Source organism: Lemur catta, chromosome 10, assembly GCF_020740605.2.
Source record: "Lemur catta isolate mLemCat1 chromosome 10, mLemCat1.pri, whole genome shotgun sequence".
Lineage (NCBI taxonomy): Eukaryota > Metazoa > Chordata > Mammalia > Primates > Lemuridae > Lemur > Lemur catta.
The window spans coordinates 7,024,051-7,043,330 of record NC_059137.1 but is presented as its reverse complement, the minus strand read 5'-3'; the positions used below and the strand labels follow the sequence as shown (position 1 = coordinate 7,043,330).

General features: G+C 58.4%; 2 protein-coding genes and 1 long non-coding RNA gene across 7 annotated transcripts; 2 read left to right on the top strand and 1 right to left on the bottom strand.

Annotated features, from left to right (window-relative positions):
• Positions 1 to 4,514: 4,514 nt before the first annotated feature.
• Positions 4,515 to 15,291, top strand: PKN3 (protein kinase N3). Of its 4 annotated transcripts, none has more exons than XM_045563266.1 (22): positions 4,515 to 4,634; positions 6,494 to 6,734; positions 6,929 to 7,077; positions 7,578 to 7,689; positions 7,760 to 7,887; positions 8,068 to 8,251; positions 9,624 to 9,770; positions 9,851 to 9,960; positions 10,065 to 10,208; positions 10,606 to 10,681; positions 10,765 to 10,933; positions 11,124 to 11,226; positions 11,364 to 11,431; positions 11,731 to 11,794; positions 11,927 to 12,018; positions 12,427 to 12,603; positions 13,251 to 13,313; positions 13,454 to 13,530; positions 14,072 to 14,214; positions 14,298 to 14,405; positions 14,565 to 14,645; positions 14,758 to 15,291. In XM_045563266.1, the coding sequence occupies exons 1-22, from the start codon at positions 4,602 to 4,604 to the stop codon at positions 14,968 to 14,970; spliced, it is 2,682 nt and encodes an 893-aa protein (XP_045419222.1). In that variant the 5' UTR covers positions 4,515 to 4,601; the 3' UTR covers positions 14,971 to 15,291. The 4 variants fall into 4 exon arrangements, with proteins under 4 accessions (XP_045419222.1, XP_045419224.1, XP_045419225.1 ...); XM_045563269.1 differs by lacking the exon at positions 4,515 to 4,634 and adding an exon at positions 4,678 to 4,861; XM_045563267.1 differs by lacking the exon at positions 4,515 to 4,634 and adding an exon at positions 5,577 to 5,675.
• On the bottom strand, positions 15,229 to 18,390 carry ZDHHC12 (zinc finger DHHC-type palmitoyltransferase 12). Of its 2 annotated transcripts, none has more exons than XM_045563270.1 (5): positions 18,250 to 18,390; positions 16,813 to 16,949; positions 16,368 to 16,445; positions 16,002 to 16,168; positions 15,229 to 15,861 (listed from the first exon to the last, which is right to left on the bottom strand). In XM_045563270.1, the coding sequence occupies exons 1-5, from the start codon at positions 18,347 to 18,349 to the stop codon at positions 15,540 to 15,542; spliced, it is 804 nt and encodes a 267-aa protein (XP_045419226.1). In that variant the 5' UTR covers positions 18,350 to 18,390; the 3' UTR covers positions 15,229 to 15,539. The 2 variants fall into 2 exon arrangements, with proteins under 2 accessions (XP_045419226.1, XP_045419227.1); XM_045563271.1 differs by having other exon boundaries at positions 16,002 to 16,165.
• A 215-nt stretch (positions 18,391 to 18,605) lies between these two features.
• On the top strand, positions 18,606 to 19,037 carry LOC123646393. The gene is made up of 2 exons (XR_006737890.1): positions 18,606 to 18,707; positions 18,840 to 19,037. It is a non-coding gene; the product is annotated as an uncharacterized LOC123646393 (long non-coding RNA).
• Positions 19,038 to 19,280: the final 243 nt, after the last annotated feature.

Genomic DNA, 19,280 nt, shown 5'->3' with positions numbered 1-19,280 from the left:
AATCGTTTGGTCCCAACTATTGCTTCACTCTCTAGACTATCCTGTTTCTGCAAATCTTGTAAAAGAGGACTAGGCTGTGAGAAAGCAAAATGGCAACCTTAGCACCCAGGACAATGCCTGCAGAGTAGCCAGTGTGCCTTGTGTCCAATTGCAATAGGAATTGTTGGACTGGCCCTTAGGTGAGTGTGTATGCACCTTCGCTCAATGGCATTTAAAAAGAGGAGCAAATAATGGCCGTTGAGGTAATTTCCTTCTCTGGGAAGGGGCTGTGCTCTTCCAAAACTGTGCCATACTCAGCTCATCAGAGAAATTTAAAAACTGCGTGAATTGGAATAGAGGACATTAGTTTGTATGAGATATCCTTACATTTAGTTTCAAAACCTTAAGGAAGGAGTTGGGTGTAGTGGCTCACACCTGTAATCCTAGCACTCTGGGGAGGTGGGAGGATTGCTTGAGCCTGGGAATTTGAGGTTGCAGTAAGCTATGATCACGGCACTGCACGCTAGCCAGGGTGACAGAGCATGACCCTGTATGTATGTATGTATTTATTTTTGAGACAGCCTCTGTTGCCTAGGCTAGAGTGCCCTTGAATTAGCCTAGCTCAGAGCAACCTCAAACTCCTGGGCTCAAGGGTTCCTCCTGCCTCAGTTTCCCAAGTAGCTGGGACTACCGGCGCTAGCCACAGCACCTGGCTAATTTTTTGTTTCTATTTTTAGTTGTCTGATTAATTTTTTTCTATTTTAATAGAGACAGAGTCTCACTCTTGATCAGGCTGGTCTCCAACTCCTGAGCTCAAGCAATCCTCTTGCTTGGTCTCCCAGAGTGCTAGGATTACAGGCATGAGCCACTGTGCCCGGCCAAGACCCTGTCTTTAAAAAAAAAAAAATGTAAGGAAGGAATATTCTGTTTTAGACCATCCTTGCAGTTCTTATTTCTCCAGTGATTTCAAAAAGACTTAATTTTAACTAGATTCCCTGACCTCCATTAATGGGCTCTTAAAAAATTTCACCCATCTCCACCTTGTAAAATGTATTAATAGTGTTTATTTCATTTATTTTAAGACAGGGTCTCTCTCTGTTGCCCAGGGTAGAGTGCAGTGGCGTCATCAAAGCTCACTGCAACCTCGTAACTCTCAGGATCAAATGATCCTCCTGCCTCAGCCTCCCAAAAATGTAGAGTTTAAATGGTCCACAGAGTACTTAGACATTTTGTTTGGCTGACAGATTTACTTCACATCTGACCTGCTTGTTTCACTTGTGTTAGCTGTTTGGCTCCCGAAAGGTACGGGAGTTTTTTACTCCGACATGGATTTTTTGCTGTCAAAGAATTCCTAAACAGTTGCGTTTCTGGGTTCATCTGATAATCTATCACTACTGTTTTATAACAACTAGTTTCATGGTTTTACTTGGTGCCGGAAACACAGGTTTGGTTTTTCTGTATTTTTTTTTGTTAGATTTTTCTATGAACCCTTTCTGACTATTGTAAAAGTGTAATTCTGTTGCAAAGGGTGAAGACTTTCAGGATTTCCTGAAGACTGAGACAAGCTTTTTTTTTTTTTTTTTTTAAGAGACACTTAGGATCTTGCTCTGTTGCACAGGCTGGAGTGCAATAGCACGATCTTAGGTCTCTGCAGCCTCGAACTCTCGGGCTCAAGAGATCATCCCACCTCAGCCTCCCGAATAGCTAGAACTACAGGCATGTGCTACCACGCCTGGCTATTTTCTTATTTTTTATTTTTTTAGGAGACAAGGTCTTACAGTGTTGCCCATGCTGGTCTTGAATTTCTAGCCTCAGCCTCCTGAGTAGCCGTGATTACTTGCGCCAGCCACTGTACCTGGGAAATCCTTTAAGAAATGAATGAATAAGCTATTCCAATTGTTTAAAAAGGGACATTTGGCCAGGTGCAGTGGCTCACACCTGTAATCCTAGCACTCTGGGAGGCCGAGGTGTGCTCAGGAGTTTGAGACCAGCCTGAACAAGAGCAAGACCCTATCTCCACTAAAAATAGAAAGAGATTAGCCAGACAACTAAAAATAGAAAAAACTAGCCGGGCATCATGGCTCAAGCCTGTAGTCCCAGCTACGCAGGAGGCTGAGGCAGGAGGATCACTTGAGGTAAAGAGTTCAAGACCAGCCTGAGCAAGAGCGAGACCCCGTCTCTACTAAAAGAAAGAAATTATATGGACAACTAAAAATATATATAGAAAAAATTAGCCAGGTATGGTGTGGCACATACCTGTAGTCCCAGCTACTTGGGAGGCTGAGACAGGAGGATTGCTTGAGCCCAGGAGTTTGAGGTTGCTGTGAGCTAGGCTGATGCCACGGCACTCTAGCCTGAGCAACAGAGTGAGACTCTGTCTCAAAAAAAAAAAAGACAACATTTTATCATTTTGAAAAGTTTATGGTAACCCCATTAGTGACCATTCTCTTTTTGAATATGTGGCTGTTTATGAGGGCTTATAAGTTTACTTTTTAACAAGTCTGAGGGAAAGGGCTGTTTTGTGGTTAGAACAAGAGTAGTGAGGACTTTTAAAGTGGAAGGTGTGTGTCAACCTGATTAATTGGTCAAGTGAGCTTGGATTCTACCCAGAGACAAATCTAAATGTAGATGGCTAGTTGCAATACTGAGAAGGAAAAACTGTGTGTATGGAAAGGGGGAAAACATTTCCTGCTAGGAAGTTTTAGGTTCCTTTCAGGTTAACTGTTTTACAGTTTTATAGGCCAACTAGCTGGTGAGTTGGTTTGAACTATTTACTATCCATTGGGTGTTGAACATGAACTTACATTTTCCTAAGAATTCTGATCTCATGGATCTCATCACTCTCAGATGGAAGATGCAGGTACCTGGTCAGACTCATTCAGCAGCGCAGGACTCTCTTTCCCTGCTGGTTTGCCCAGCCTGGGTGCATTACATGGATTTTGCTACTATTGAACTCCTTTCCCTTAGTGTAAGAGTGAAACAAACACTTAGCAAACTTGGGTAACCACCTAATTCAGCTTGCCAGCTAAATGGACCTTGAGATGAGAAGTGAACACTCTGCTGTGGAGGGTTGTCTGATCAGATTACCCATTTGGCTTCTAGAAGTAACATTTACTTACCAAGTCAAATATATTTTTAAATGTTAATTAGCTGGCTGGACTGATGGCACCATTGGTGGAGTTCCTAAAAGGGGCGGAGGCTTGCTAGTTTGATTAGTGGGTTTTTGATAAGCTGTGGTGAGAAGCTGAAGCTTTTTTACTCCCAAATGATGGATAATAACATTAACCTCAAGACAGCTTGATAATCCTCATTTTAAAGAGCCTACTATGTGCTGGGTGCTTGTGTTAATGTCTAGCCCTCAACAACTCTGATGTGTAAACTTGTCACATTGTGCCTTTGATTATGAAATCTGGACATGTCTCGCAGAACCAAGCTGCCTCTGCTTATGCTGATGCCACTTGGTTGATTTCCCATTGCAGGACAACCCAGCATTGTCCATGGCTGGCCAGTTTCACTTTTTCCAGCCCCTTGTGAGTGAGGTGATCACTGTGAAGTCAAACAAGTGGCTTTCTTCGGTAAGAGTGCTGGAGGGTACCTGTTCCAAGTCAGGGCCAATATTTGACCCTGCATCACTTTCTGACCCTTTAGAGGGGGCTCCTTCCAGTGTGATCCTGGTACAAAGCGCTGGTAAGCACAGGATGCCGGGAAGTGGCTGGGATGGCCCACCGTAGACTAGGCAGTAAAGAACCAGGATCCCCCAGACAGGCACGCTGTGGCCAGCACACCCCATGCGGGCTAGTCATCACTTTCCCGAGACAGTGGCTACCTAACAAGGTGTAAATGTCTTTTCTCCTGTTTAGATGAGCTTTTTAGCGGAAAGTTGGAACAATCGCTCTGGCTGAACCAGCAAGCTCAGTCTAGTTAGGTGATGAGCCTGAGAGACTTTTAGTTCATTCGTCCATAATTTGTAATTTACCATAATTTGGGTGAGGTTTTATTTTTCCCTAAAGTATACGTTCTTGTGAATAATGGCTAGGTAGGGCCAACCACTCCGAGGGGACAACAGTTTGGGATTAGCCCATTTTACACCCACGACATCTGAGACGAAGAGAGACTTGCAGGACTTGGTCGAGGAGGCCCAGCGCATTAGGGGCGGCGGCCAGGTCCTGGCTGGGCCTGGAGTTAGGGGGTCAGCCCCCGCGGGAGTGGACCCACCCGGGCCCGCCCCTCTGAGCGCGCGGCGGGGCACAGCCAGAGGACCCGGGCCCGGAGTGCCCCTGCTGTGCTCCCATCCCGGGGCAGAGGCCAGTGCCACGCCGAGCGGGAACTGCGGCCGCAGAAGACGGGGTACTGGGCCCGGACTCCCGCGGAATTTTGGATCTGGGGGAGGCGCCGGGGCCTCGGACCCCAGGAGCGGGCTGTACGGCGGTATCCGGCGCGGCCGAGAGGCGGCGCTGGTCCCAGATCCCCGGAGGGCCCGCGGGTCTCGGGAGGGGGCGCCCGATCCCTCGTCTCCAGCGCCGCTTCCCGGGAAGTTTCAAGTTTGAAAGTCCTGGCGGAGGGGCCGCGGCTTCCGGAACCCGAGTGGTCGCGAGGAGAGGCCGAGCGGCCGCAGCGGCGCCATGGAGGAGCGGGCGCAGCGGGCGCAGCGGCAGGTGAACGGGGCCGGGGGCGGGAAGCCTCGTTCGCGGCGCCCCCAGCCCCCGCCCCGGCCCCGCCGCAGCTTCGCAGGCAGCCCTGAGCGCGGGTTAGGTCGGTGTTGGGCCCTGGAACTGACTCCAGGTCAGCCTGGAGCCTCGAGTCATACCCGCCCGTAGCACATCTGACTCCGCAGGGTGGGCCCCCAGGGGGTCCCAGAGTTTCCTAAAATCGGTTCTTCCAGGTGGGACTCTAAGGCCGACGGGAATTAGCGGGAAAGCAAAGGGAGTGGGGGAGAGGGATGCCTGTGTGCACCTGGGAGGGTCCTTCCCAGAGCACACGAGGGCGGGGGGAGGGGCCTAGCCCCACGCCGGGGCGGGAACCTTTGGGTACAGAGTGTTCCAGAATTCCCAGGGGGCCGGGGTTCCTGCCCAGAGCTGGCAGTAGGTGCGCGCGGGCCCAAAGGGCCAAGGCTGTGCGTGCCCACCTGTCTGTTACTGTGGAGGGAGAGGTGGTGTCCTGTCCCAGAGTAACGGGGGGTGGGCGGGGAGGTTTGTGTACTAGATAGAGTCCCACCGGGGAGCAGAGAGGAGGAGGTGTGTGTGGTCAGGATTCCAGCCCGGAGCAGACAGGACACCCACAGGCCTGTGTTGGGGGTGAGGTGTGGTAGACAGAGACTCCTTGAGTGCTCGCACCCCAGTGGCTTAGGGAGCCTTCAGGCTGGGTCTACCACCTTCCATACCCTTCCTCCGGAGGTGCCTCCGCCTGTTCCAGCCGGCTTGTACACATTTTCCGATTTCCTGCAAGCCTCCGCCCTGCAGCAAGTGGCTGGGTGACTCAGGACCCTGGTGGCTGGGCCTCCAGCTCCATGGGATCTTTGTTTGCTCCAGCCTTTGGCTCTGGCCCTCTTGCCTAGGGCGGTCAAAGGATTTCCTGAGCCTCGCCCTTGCCCTCTGGCAGCCCAGCCAGCTACCCAGCCTAGGCCTGGAGTGGGGTGGGGTCCCTGAGGCTGGGGTCACCACCCCTTCTACTAGGCTCAGGAGATGGAACACAGAGAGGTAAGGTGGGGTCCCTGCAAGAGTCTGTGTTGGGAGGGGCATCGTGGGTCAGCTCGGCCTGCGGTCACCTTTGGCACTAGCTGATTTGAAATGTTGGCCTCTGGAAAGGAGATTTTCTTCTTCCTGGCTCCTGCCTGGGGTGAGGCAGTGAGAGACTTCTACCCCCCCACCAGGAGCCAAGCTGGCAGTGGGCACCAGGAAACCTCCCCGGTCCCTCTCTGTGCCTCCGCTTTGCCACCTGTGGCACTGGGATGTGGGGAACAAGCCCTGGCCTCACAGGCCACTGGCTACCTTCTCCAGGTGATTTTGGGTGAATCCCTCCTTAGTGCTGAGCTTTTTCTCGCTCCCAGATCTTATTCTGGCTCCCAGACGTACAGCAGCCTAGTTCCCCATGGCTGGCAGGGAGAGGCTAGTGTCCATCCCCACCAGCCCCAAGAGGGTGGCCTCTCCTCTGTCTCGACTTTGGGCAAATTACTTCACCTCTCTGGGTCTCAGTTTCCTCATCTCTAAAATGGGGATAATAACTGCTCCTAACTGGTGGGGTTGCTGGGATGAGCGAGGAGGTAATATATGCCATGCTTTTAGAACAGAACCTGGCACCCAGTGAGCATTGCATAAGCATTAGCAGTTTCCCCTTCCCCTTCTCTAAACAGCAGAGGACAGGAGCATGGGCTATGTGAGTGGCCTTGGGCTTTCTGTCTGACTCTAAGGGCAGAGATGCTTCGGTCCTGGGTGTGGTCCCTCCGCCCTCTCCATTTGCAGGGAGCAGGGGCTGCTGGTGGGGCTGTACCCCATGCCTCCTCTCCACCCTTCTGCAGCCTGGGCCGGGCCAGCGGCCTTCAGAAGATGAGAAAGAGGCGATCCGTCGGGCCATCCAGAAGGAGCTGAAAATCAAGGAGGGCTTGGAGAACCTGCGGCGGGTAGCCACAGACCGCCGCCACCTGGGCCATGTGCAGCAGCTGCTGCGCTCCTCCAATCGCCGCCTGGAGCAGCTGCATGGCGAACTGCGGGAGCTGCACGCCCGCATCCTGCTGCCTGGCCCCGGGCCTGGCCAGGCTGGTGAGTGAGGAGCTGAGACCCCTCAGGACAGAAGGCTGCAGGCTGACCCAGGCCCTGGCCCTGTGCCGAGACTGCCTTGCCTCCCTGAGCCTCCTCCCAGAGCCCCCACTGATAGCCCAGGAGCCAAGGGAGGGGAGAGCTAGGCCATGGGGGTCTCGGCTGTAGGTGATGGGAACACTCACTCCCTGCGACAGAACCTGTGGGCTTGGGCCCCCAGCCGCAGGCTGAGCAGCAGCCAAGGGCACGGCACCTGGAGGCTCTACGGAGGCAGCTGCAGGTGGAGCTGAAGGTGAAACAGGGGGCTGAGAACATGACCCACACGTGTGCCAGTGGGACCCCCAAGGTGAGGCCCCCAGCCTGATGGGGGAGGCACAGCCCCAACCCCCACCCTGGTGAGACTTGGCTGTCAGATATTAGGGGAGGAGCAGCTCTGCCCCGATCCTGTCAGGGAAATGCAGCCCAGCCATTGACCCTATAGATCAGTCTGCTGGGGGGAATGCCACCCTGAGCCCCAGCTGGGCAGGAACGTGTGGCCCTGAGCCCGAGACTAACAGAGAAGGCCCTGCACTTGTCCAGTGGGATCCCAGTCCAGTCCCCAGTCCCACCTCCCAGTATGACATGGGGAGCCCCAGTCCGTGTCTGACAGGAAGGAAGGCTTGGCCCTGGCCCTGATCGGATTGGGGAGGCTTAGGCCACGAGGCTCTGCCGCTGCAGCCAGCCTGGCCAGGGAAGCTTGACTCTAGCGTCTGGCCTACCGAGGGAGGCTCCGCTGCAGTCCCTGCTCTGCTGGGGGAGGCTCTGGCTGAGAACTGGTCTGATGGGGCACACATCACGGCCCCGCAGGAGAAGAAGCTCCTGGCAGCCGCCCAGCAGATGCTGCGGGACAGCCAGCTGAAGGTGGCCCTGCTGCGGATGAAGATCAGCAGCCTGGAGGCCAGTGGGTCCCCTGAGCCAGGTGAGGCCTTGAGAAGGCGGCAGGGCTGGGCAGGGCCGGGCAGGGCCTGAGGGCTGTCCTCCTCCCCCAGGCCCTGAGCTGCTGGCAGAGGAGCTGCAGCACCGACTGCGCGTGGAGGCTGCCGTGGCCGAGGGCGCCAAGAACGTGGTGAAGCTGCTCGGTAGCCGGAGAACTCAGGACCGCAAGGCGCTGGCTGAGGTCAGGCCCCGGCCCCTCCCTGCTGCCCTCTCCAAGGGTCTGCCTGTTCTCGTAGCACCCTCTGCAGTGGCAGGAGGCACCTTCTGTGGAGATGTCATGTGGGTGATGACTCTGGGTGGCCTGGGCCACTGCTGCCCCACGTGTCCCATGGGCCTGTCCCTGCCTGTGTCCCCTCTGTAGGCCCAGGCCCAGCTCCAAGAGTCCTCCCAGAAACTGGACCTCCTTCGGCTGGCCCTGGAGCAGCTGCTGGAGGGACTGCCGCCTGCTCACCCTCTGCGGAGCAGAGTGGCCCGGGAGCTGCAGACTGCGGTGCCTGGGAGCCCCCAACCCTCAGGGACACTTGTGAAGCCCACTGCCCTGACAGGTAGCGAGGAGTCCCTCCCACTTCAGAAGCACAGTGGGGAAGCACTTCAGGGAGGAGTTTTAATGGTGGCATCACCACCCACTAGCTGTGTGACCTTGGGCAACTGACATCCCTCTCTGAACCTCAGTTTATCCATCTTTTAAATGGGGATGATTATATTCATAGCACTTCCCTTATAAGGTTGCTGTGAAAGTACAGTAACTTGCACATGAAGTGCTGAGCGCAGTGCCTGGCAGAGTCTGCACTGGGACAATGTAGCTATTATTTAAATAAATAACTGTAATAATGCTTTAAGCTCTAGCGTTAGGGAGCCCACGGACCTGGAGGCCTTGGCAGTCCTGGGCAGCTTGGACTATTAGAAAGTTCTTTCTTACCTTGAGCTGAGATGTGTCTCCTTATAGCAATCAACAAATAACCTGAGAGCTTGGGCTTTGCAGCCCTGAGCTTCCTGCCTGAGATGTAGCCAGGAGGGCCAATGGCTGCCTGCGCAGAGCACGGGTGTGTGACAGACGGGCCCCTTCCACCAGCAGTAGAGCTGAGAAGAGGAAGAGCAAGGGCTGGATGGGGCCCCCTCACCTGGCCTTGGGGAATCAAGGAATGCTTCCTGGAGCGAGTGGTGCTTGAGCTTGACCTTGAAGAACCCATAGGAGTACTTAGGTGGCCAAGGAGATGAGTTGGGGAAGGCAGAGGGAACAGCTTGTTAAAAGGCCTGGAGTCCAGCTACTCGCGGCTACCTACCCTAGCTCCTGGCTAAATTCCCGGTTCCGTGAGTCTTCTTTCCAAGGTCTTCCCACTCTGAACACCTTTATAAGGGCTCTCTGAGTGTAACCCCCAGGCCTGGACTCCTTAAACGGTGCTCTTGGGCTCACTTTGTATCCTCAAAAGCTGCTAGATTCCCACTGCTTCCTCTACCCTTTGAGAGACAGAACTCTGGTGACCCTGAAAATGAACTTACTCGGTTGGCAAAGCGTGTTTCACACCTTGGGGGAGGTGGGGCCGAGTTGGGACTTACCTCCCCTGCTCAGATGGAGAAGCTGAGGCCTGGGGCAGGTGGGACAGCACAGGAGGTCAGGCTTCCTGCTCCCTGCCCCAAGCTCTTGTCCCTGCTGCGGTGTTCTCTGGGCCTGAGCAGCATCCCACCACGTGCTGTGGCTCCGCGCAGCCTGGCTGAGGTCTGGGTTGTGCTCTGCACCTGTATCCCTGCTGCCCTCGCTCGTGGAGGGGACAGCCAGTTGTTCTGCCCAAGGATGGCAGGTCTAATGTGGGTAGGGTCTGGATTCAGCCACCTCCTGGTGAGAGTGGCATTCCTAGGATGTCAGGGCACATTGGTGGAGGCAGTGGGAAGATGGCATCTGACAGTGCCCCCCGACAGGGACACTGCAGGTCCGCCTCCTGGGCTGTGAGCAGCTGCTGACAGCTGTGCCTGGACGTTCTCCAGTGGCTGCGCTGGCTGGCAGCCCCTCCGAGGGCTGGCTTCGAACCAGGGCAAGGCAACAGCGTGGTGGATGCGAGCTGGCCCGTGAGTGGGGAAGGAGCTATGCGGGGCTGCAGGGGACTCCTGCCCTAGGCCTGCTCTGATCCCCAGCTCTGGCCCTGCAGGCGAGGTGCTGGCTGTGCTGAAGGTGGACAACCGCACTGTGGGCCAGACAGGCTGGGGGCAGGTCGCCGAGCAGTCCTGGGACCAGATCTTTGTCATCCCGCTGGAGCGAGTAAGGCTGGCCTTTGCATGGTTGGGGTGACCTTGTGACAGGGTGGAGCCGCTCAGGTCAGGGCTCGTGCCGTGTGCCAGCCTCAGCCTGGCCCCTCTGTGCAGGCCCGCGAGCTGGAGATTGGGGTGCATTGGCGAGACTGGCGGCAGCTGTGTGGTGTGGCTTTCCTGAGGCTCGAGGACTTCCTGGACAATGCCTGTCACCAGCTGTCCCTCAGCCTGGTGCCACAAGGGCGGCTCTTCGCCCAGGTGCTGACTGCCCCTGCCTTCTGACCTGGTGGGCCCCTGGGTGCACAGGATGAGGCGGGCCTTCAAGACTGACCCGCTGTGTATAGGGATCCAGACTGTGGACCAGAGAGGGCTGGTCTCCAGGAATAAGGACTCCCAGCCACTCTCGCCCCTAAGGGGCCGCATCTGGAGGCCTGCGTCCTTGTCCTGTGCCTATCTCAGCCGTGACCCTGGACAAGTGCCTCTCTTCTCTGGGCCTCAGTTTCTCCACTGGTACCAATGAGGACATTGAAGCCATTTTTCTGGCTCTTGCATCTTTTGACACTGGGAGCTTGGGCTGAGCTCCTGGGGCAGAGGAAGTGCCATGGCAGATGGGGTGGGAGGGGGCCAGTCCTGAACCCTGCCCTCTGCCCTGCAGGTGACCTTCTGTGATCCTGTCATTGAGAGGCGGCCCCGGCTACAGAGGCAGAAACGGGTTTTCTCTAAACGCAGAGGTGTGGAGGGCGTGGGGCTCTGTGTGTGGGGAGCAGGGCTGGTCTTCCAGGGGCCCCGGACTGAGCTCCCCCCTTGTCCCCAGGCCAGGACTTCTTAAGGGCTTCCCAGATGAACCTCAGCATGGCGGCCTGGGGGCGCTTGGTCATGAGCCTGCTGCCCCCCTGCAGCTCCCCAAGCACGATCAGCCCCCCCAAAGGGTGCCCTCAGACCCCGACTACACCCCGGGGGGGCTCCGACCCTGCCTCCCCCAGGTGAGGAGCCGCCTTGCCCAGCCTGCATGCTTCTCCGAGGCGGCCGCCTCTCTCCACGTTCAGGCGGTGTCTGTCCTGGCTGCTCATCCCCCTACTCTGTCTGTCTGTCTATCTCTGCATGGCTGTGTATGTGTCCTCCCCGCTATTCCATCTGCCTGTGCTGGGCCATGTGTCTGCTCCCCCCCCACAGTAATTTCCTGCCCAAGAAGACCCCCTTGGCAGAAGAGATGAAGCCCCCACCCAAGCCCCCGCGCCTCTACCTGCCCCAGGAGCCAACCCCCGAGGAGCCCCCGGTGAGGGGTGGGCGGGGCTCATAGGCTGGGGGTGGGGCTGCCTGTGAGGGGCTGGCAGGCTGGAGGGGAAGCGGGGGGGGGGGGGGGGGGGGGGGGGGGACAGTCCAGCCCTGCCCTGAGCCCCTCTGCCCTCGCAGCGCATCAAACGCCTCCACATGGAGCCCAGGACTGGACTCAGGCCGTCTCCACCAGCCTCCCCTGCCAGGTACCTCCATCTGGTGTGCATCATCCTTGAGCATCGGAGTCCCCATTTGTGCGTGGCTTGGTGGCTCCTTGGATGTGCGCACTGACTGGCTCTCAGGTCCTTACTTGCTGAACCCACATTATTGAGCTCCAGCTGCGTGCCGGACTCAGGGATCCGCTGTTCTAGGGGTGCTCACTGCAGGGCTCGTCCTCAAGCGCCACAGCTGGGGATGGCCTGGAACTGGGCATGGAGGGTTGGAGTGGCTCTGCGTGGGGGCCCAGTCCTTGTCCTGGGGGCTTCCTGTGTCCTCTCTCTTGCAGGAAACCACCCCGACTTCAGGATTTCCGCTGCTTGGCCGTGCTTGGCCGGGGACACTTTGGGAAGGTAGTGGGCTGAAGAGGGTGCAGTGGGGTGGGAGGCCCCGGCACATTAACCAGGAGGACATTGATTGGGGGGCTGAGGAAGTGAAGGCCCCTGTGCAGCCTACCTGGAGCCCAACCTCTCCCTGGTCCTCAGGTCCTCCTGGTCCAGTTCAAGGGGACGGGGAAATACTACGCCATCAAAGCACTGAAGAAACAGGAGGTGCTCGGCCGGGACGAGGTAGAGAGGTGCGTAGCAGGGCTGGGGGCCCAGACACCGGGGACATTGGCCCTGGAAGACACCCAGGATGGCTGACCTGGGCTGTGAGCACCCAGAAGACAGCTGAAGGCTCTTGGGGCTTTGAAGGGGTGACGCTGTGGGGCCAGGCAGGCCTGTGTCCTCTTTTTGGTGCTTGCAGCTGCATACCCTTGGGCAGGTTCCCTCTTCTGTCTGTACCTCAGTTTGCTGATCTGTAAAATGGGGGCATTAGTGGTTATACAGGTTCCATGACCCATGTGAGCCCTTGATATTTAGAAACCACCACTCTACCCACTGAGCACTCTGAGGGCCCAGTGAACCAGCGGTGGTGTGGGGGGCGGGCAGGGCACATCTGGGGAAGGGTTTCCTTCCCTCTAAGACCCCAGCCTCCCTTGCAGCCTGTACTGCGAGAAGCGGATCCTGGAGGCTGTGGGCTGCACGGGGCACCCGTTCCTGCTCTCCCTTCTCGCCTGCTTCCAGACCTCCAGCCACGCCTGCTTCCTGACTGAGTTTGTGCCCGGTGGTGACCTCATGATGCAGATCCACGAGGACGTCTTTCCTGAGCCCCAGGCCTGGTGGGTTCCCCTTCCTCCTGCCTGTCTCTTCCAGAAAACTTCCCCTGGGTCCCCAGAGCTGCTCTCTTCCTCCTCCTGCAGAGGAGCTGGCAGTCAGAGAGGCCTTGGTTCCCATCCTGGTGTCAGCTCTCAGCATTCGTGCCCGTGGGCTTCCATTTATGAAGCTGTGAGTCGGGCTTGTAATGACTGTTTTGTGGGGCTGTTGCATAGACGAGAGTAGCATTTATAAATTGCCTGGCACAGGGACTGACAGCTGGAGTTATTTTTTCCTTCCAGTGCAGCCTCTGGAGTTAGACCTAAACTGGCATATCAGCCCTGCCTCTGGCTGCGTGACCCTAGGCAGGTCACTTACCTGGAGTCTCAGATCCTCATCTGAAAAACAGGCATAATGAACATCAACTGCAGGCTGCTGGGAGGACACAGGACCCTTGGCACGGTCCCTGGCACAACTTAAGGGCCCGGGAAGGATAGGTTGTAAGTGCGCGGCAACCTTGGGACAACCTTGGGCGCCCCCAGGCCCAGGCAGGATGTTTGTCCCAGTCTCTCTCCCACATGTGACTCTTGCTGGGACATCCAGGTGTCCCCAGGCCATGGCTTCCCTGGTGCCTGTCCTGGGCCTGAATTCACCCATATACCCCCCCTTCCAGCTTCTACCTGGCCTGTGTGGTCCTGGGGCTACAGTTCTTACACGAGAAGAAGATCATTTACAGGTAGCTTTTGTCCCACAGGTGCCCAAGGGAGGGAGGCGGGAGGGAGGTGGATGCTGCCCTCCTGGGCTGCTCTGGGGGCAGTTTCTGGTCCCCAGGTCTCAGCCCTTCTCAGCCACGTTGACATGCCCCCTTGCACGCAGGGATCTGAAGTTGGATAATCTCCTGCTGGACGCGCAGGGCTTCCTGAAGATCGCAGACTTTGGGCTATGCAAGGAAGGTGGGGGTCACCCGTCAGGATCCATGTCCTCCAGCATTACCTACCCAACACGGGCTGGCAGGGTGGTGGGCAGGTGGCATCTCCCAGGAAATCCCCTCCCCACCCATGGATGCCCTGGCACTCCCCCCACCCTCGTTCTAGGGAGCAGCTGGCCACATTGGCCCCTGCTTCCTAGCCCTAGAGGCTTTTAAAGGGCCTCAGCCGACACTTGGCCTGAGGGAGAGCCTGTGGTTGGGTCTGGGTATTGGGTCCTGCCTTTTGTGGGACCTTGGCGTGTGAGCTTGAGGGAGAGCCTGTGGTTGGGTCTGGGTATTGGGTCCTGCCTTTTGTGGGACCTTGGCGTGTGAGCTTGGCTGAGACTCCGCCTTCTCATGCAGTCAAGTGGCGCTGTAACCGTCCCCTCCTGGCCAGGTACTGGGCAGGCCCTGGCACAGGGTTGGGTTCCTGGAATCCTAAGGGTGAGCTATTGGTTCTTACAAGCACAGAGGTTACTGTGAACGGGACACGCCGAGTAGGCATTGGTGTGAGTGTTGGTTTGCAGGGATTGGGTTCGGGGACCGGACAAGCACCTTCTGTGGCACTCCAGAGTTCCTGGCCCCTGAAGTGCTGACCCAGGAGTCGTACACGCGGGCTGTGGACTGGTGGGGGCTGGGCGTGCTGCTCTACGAGATGCTGGTGGGCGAGGTACACACTGGAGTGGGCTGCCGGGGCCTCCAGGTCGGGGGGGTGGGTGGCCCAGGCACCCTGCTGAGCCCCCATCTCCACAGTGCCCATTCCCAGGGGACACCGAGGAGGAAGTGTTTGACTGCATTGTCAACGCGGATGCCCCATGCCCCCGCTTTCTGTCGGCGCAGGGGCTGGAGCTCATTCAGAAGGTGAGCACTGCAGGGGCCGGGTGGGGCTGGCCAGCTGCTCACGGCTCATGTGCCCGCTGCTGCCCACCCTTGGGGCCCTGTGGCCTGCTTGTGGCGCTGGTGGAGGCAGGCAGTGCCTGGGGCTGGGTGCCCCAGGTGAGGACTTGTCCTTTTGCCCAGCTCCTCCAGAAGTGCCCGGAGAAGCGCCTGGGGGCGAGAGAGCAGGATGCCGAGGAGATCAAGATCCAGCCCTTCTTCAGGGTGAGTGGCCAGGGCAGCTGTGGTCCCCAGCACCTGGCAGGGTGGGCAGCATGGAGTGACCCCTGGGGGCTGCTGTTCCTGCCGCTTCAGGCACCTCTGCCCTTGCCCCCAGACCACCGACTGGCAGGCCCTGCTTGCCCGCACCGTCCAGCCCCCCTTCGTGCCCGCGCTCTGTGGCCCTGCAGACCTGCGCTACTTTGAGGGCGAGTTCACGGGGCTGCCGCCTGCCCTGACCCCGCCTGCACCCCGAAGTGCCCTCAGTGCCCGCCAGCAGGCCGCCTTCCGGGACTTTGACTTCGTGTCAGAGCGATTCCTGGAGCCCTGAGGGCCGCTCCCGATGCCTCCGCCCTTGCCCAGACGCCCAGACGGTTAAAGCCTGTGCTCGCCTGGCTGTGTGGCCTGCACGGAGGCCCAGGCCTTGCTTGCTATTTATATGCCCTTGGGACTTGTGGTGGCAGCCACGGGGCTGCTGTCAGGGGCTTTGCTCAGTGTCACTAGATGAAGCCTGTCACTGCCCCCTCCTGCCCACCCCTCCTCTGCCTCCCGGCGGGACCCAAACCAGCAGGGGTGCCACAGTAAGGAGTGGTTTGGTTTGTCTTTTTAATACTTGACTTGCTTCATGGATTATTAAACTTGTAAAACTGTGCTTGGAGGCAGCCTGGCCTGGGGTTGGGGGGAGCCCGGGGTCTGTTTGGGCCTGTGTCCCCCACAGGTCCTCTTCTTCCCCTTCTTCCTGTGGAAGGCAGAGTTGCCCAGAGGCGGGGATTCTGTCTGACGCCCCGCTCCGAGGCCTGGAAGGTGGCAGGAGTGAACAGCCCCAGGCCCCCGAGAGCCACCCCAGCAGATATGGCCCCTCTGGTTTTCAGGCACGAGATGCTGCCCTGCCCTGTGAGCCTAAACAGCTGGGCTGCTGCCCTCCTCTTCCTCCTCAGCCCAGAGGGTCTCCCAGGACCCTGAGGGCCACCCGCAGAAGAAGTGGGCCAGGTTGCGGGTCAGGCCACGGTCAAAGGGGTTGCCGGGGCGCTGGCGGAGGTAGGCTATGCGGTGTGAGGAGATGAACTCCCAGGTGGTGGTGTTGCTGGCCACCAGGTAGACGTGTGAGGCCAGGAGCAGGCCGGCCACCAATGTGAAGAGAGACAGCAGTAGGAAGGTGGCGAACAGGAGCCCGCTGGACCGCAGCCACAGCCCCCAGGGCTGGAAGAACCGGAGGCCTGACCTGCGGGACCGAGAGGGACCGGAGCTGGGGGCGGGCAGGGGAGGCCCTCCTCCTTGTGCTGGGCCCCAGGGAGCCCTGGCTCTGCACACGTGTGGGTGCATGCTGCCCACCCTCTCCCAGGTGGTGGCGGTGGCACCTACCATGCCAGGTATAGGCCCCAAAGAAGCACCACCAGCTGCAGCGCCAGGTAGACCACGAAGAGCGGGTGGTTGCGTTCTCCCACACAGTTCTCCATCCAGGGGCAGTGGTGGTCGTAGCGGCGGACGCAGCGGCGGCATTCACGGCAGTGCCGGGCCCGCAGGGGCTGCTGTGGGCACGGAGGGGTGTTGGAGCTTGATGCCAGCCTCCCTGTGGGCCCACCACTGAGGGGAGGGGAAGGTCAGGGGTCAGGGCCTGAATCTGGGAGGCTTTGGAGGAGTCGTGAGACCACGGCCTGGGGGCAGGAGGAGGTCAGGGAGTCTCAGTTTTGCCCCACCTCCTCCCACAGAGGTCCATGCATCACCCACCAGCACCAGGCAGTATCTGCAGCGCCGAAGAGGGTTGGCCTGAGGCACCATGGCTGTCTGTTCCTCCTTAGGGTCCTCCTGAAAATGGGGAACAGGGTGTAAGATGGGTTCCCCTGGGAGACAGATGGCACAGGTGGGCATCTCCCTTGGGGCCAACTTAGCTCTGGGTGTGGAGAGTTTAGAGTCCATCCCATGCAGAATGGAGGTGTGGGATGGGTCAGAGTGCCCTGGACTGAGCGAAGCTGTGTAACATTTGCAAGCAGCTTCCCCTCTCTGGGCCTCAGTGGTTTCCTCATCATGGAATGGGGTTCTAGGGTTGGCGAGAGGATTCACTGAGATGCCCCCCAAGAGCCCGCAGCACAGGGCCTGGCATGGAGACCGTTACTGGGGCCTTGGATCCCTGCTGATGGATGGAGGGGTTCAAGCCCACAGGGGCCCTGGTTACCTGGGGCTGGGGCTGAACATTCACGTAGCCTGGATCCATGAGTGACACGGCCAGGTAGAGCAGCAAGGAGCCCAGCACCAAGAGCAGGAAGGTGAGAGGCAGGAGCAGCTCCCCCTGCTCTTCCCATTGCCGCAGCTCTGGAGGGGCCGGGAGGAGGACAGTGAGGCTGGAGCCTGGGCAGAACAGGAGGGGGAGGGGCTGGGGTGCAGCTGGTGGTGGGGAAATGCGCTCCTGGCCAAGCAAAGACCTGGAGGTGGGGATCCATGGGCGGCCATGTGTGGCCAGCAGTTCATCTGCACTTTATCTGGAGGGTAATAGGGAAGGAACCATGGAAGGTTGTAGGGCAAGAGCTGTTTTCTGAAAGCTCTCTTAATGCTGGAGAAAAGATGGGTCAGGGGGAAGTCTGGCTGCAGGGTCTGGCGAAGAGGAAGAAGGGGGTGGCTGAACAAGGTCTGGCAAGAAGAGAGAGAAGGGGGGTGAAGGGGACCAGACCTGAATGGATGTGGGAGAGAGGGAGGAGGGGTCCTGGGTCTCTGGCTCTCCGATGGGGAGAGACTGGCCAGGTCTGACGTACAGGAGACAGAGACGTAGGAGGGTGGAGCCAGTGGGCTCAGATGCCGCAGAGGGGCATGAGAGGAGCCCAGGCCAGGAAGGGTCCAGTCTGGGTTTAAGCCTATGGGAGTGACTGGAGGTTTGGGGGAAGTGGGGAGGAGGGGGGAGATGGTGAGGAATGAGGGGGCATCAGCAGAGTGTGGACAACTCTGGTGCCCCTTGGTTGTAAAAGGGAGCAGAGAAAGAAGGGGTGGGGTTTGAGAGGGTGTCTTCTGATGGGGAGACCTGAACAAAGTTTTAGGCTAAAGGGCGAAGGCAGTGAAGGAGATTTGAGGTCTTGGGAGGAAAGTGAGAAGGGCCCCCAGTCCAGGGGCTGAGGCTGGACGATCGAGGGGCTGGGTAGGGGGCTACTGAGGGGAAAGTTGGGAGGGGAAATGGGCACTACCATAGAAAGATGGGAGACAGACCGCTCCCCTATGGACTTGGGCAGCTAGTGGCTATGGTGGTGGGGAAGGGTGTGGGGGGGATGCCAGTCCTTGAATCTAGTTGATCCTCCTAATCTTATGGGTGGAAAGGTTGAGAGTCAATTCCTGAGAAGGATCAGGGGAGACGGGGCCCAGACCCAGTGGGCACCAGATGGGTCCCGGGACGGACAGGGCACCTGGCAATGATCAGGAAGATGCTGAGATTAATTGGGGATCAACGGGGTATCAGACGGAGAGCAGGTGGCTCTTGGAATGATAGATGGGGAGGGGCTTCAGGAGCTGGCGGAGATCGGATCAATCCCAAGATCTCTGGGGATCAGGCGGGGACCCTGTGGGACCCAAAGGTCTGGGGAACCAGGCGGGAGCGGGTGGGTCCGGGGTCGCGCGGGGTCCGGCTCACCGGTATCGTGCAGGAAGAGCACCAGCGTGATCCCCCAGGTCAGCACGGTGTGCCCGGTCCGCACTAGGACCCCAGGGCTGAGGAGCGCCCAGGGCGCCATCGCCTCGGCCCGGGGCCCCACCCGGAAGAAGCGCCCAGAGGGGCGGGCCCTCCGAGGGAGGGGGCCGCGGCCAGCCGGGGATTGGTGGATCCTGGAGGTGGGCGGGGCTGGGCTGGCTCAGGGAGTCTGCCTATTGGGTGGCAGCTGTGGCCGAGTGGGTCCTCAAGCCAACAGGTGCCTGAAGAGGCTGAGGGCGGGGCCGGCGCGCGCGCACCCGGTAACTGCCCCAACTCCCGCCCCCACCGGCAGGTAACTTTTGAAAGCCCAGGAGCAGGCGCGCGTCTCCGCCCGCTCCCTTGGGATCCGCCCCGGCGGCCTCGCGCATGCGTGCAGTTCCCTAGGCGCTTCGAAGGTCCAGGTGCGTGCTATAGCTCCGGGAGGCAAAATTGTACCCATGTCAAAGACGTGATGACTCAGGACTCGAGAGGGGCAGGGGTCGCCCAGGGTTCCTCAGTGGTGATACCCTTACCTCGTTTCGATTCATTTTCAGATAACTGCAAACGGATGAGAAAAGTGGAAATCCCTGGTGCGTGGCCTAACTCGGGTGGGAGTTAGAAATACAAGCGCTGCCCCTTCCTACCTGTGTGACCTTGGGCAAGTTACTGAACCCCTCTGAGCTCTATTTTCTATCTCGATAAGGAGGATGACAATAAGGTGGTTGGGGGAATTAAATGATGGAAGTGCGGTGTCTTAGCACTTAGACTGTCCTGTCTTCCCTGCTCTAAGCCACCACCTACACCCTGCCAGGCTGACTTTGCCAGCGGGAGGCTCCAGGCTGTTCTTCCCTGTGTCCCCAGGGCCTTCCGCATTCAGCCCTGCCTTTCCCAGGCACCTCCCCCTGACACTGGCTCCGCCTGCGCTAATTGGCCTGTCCCAGCTCCTGCGGCATACCCCTCTGACGATGTTGACAGCTCCACATCCCTTTTTCTGT

Coding starts and splice junctions, on each gene's coding strand:
- PKN3 (XM_045563266.1), top strand. CDS start 4,602: ATGGAGGAGCGGGCGCAGCGGGCGCAGCGGCAG. Junction 4,635..6,493: donor CGCAGCGGGCGCAGCGGCAG/GTGAACGGGGCC, acceptor ACCCTTCTGCAG/CCTGGGCCGGGCCAGCGGCC. Junction 7,078..7,577: donor GTGCCAGTGGGACCCCCAAG/GTGAGGCCCCCA, acceptor ACGGCCCCGCAG/GAGAAGAAGCTCCTGGCAGC.
- ZDHHC12 (XM_045563270.1), bottom strand. CDS start 18,349: ATGGCGCCCTGGGCGCTCCTCAGCCCTGGGGTCCTAGTGCGGACCGGG. Junction 16,950..18,249: donor GCTCTTCCTGCACGATACCG/GTGAGCCGGACC, acceptor CGGCCCCTCCAG/AGCTGCGGCAATGGGAAGAG. Junction 15,862..16,001: donor TGGGGCCTATACCTGGCATG/GTAGGTGCCACC, acceptor TCGGTCCCGCAG/GTCAGGCCTCCGGTTCTTCC.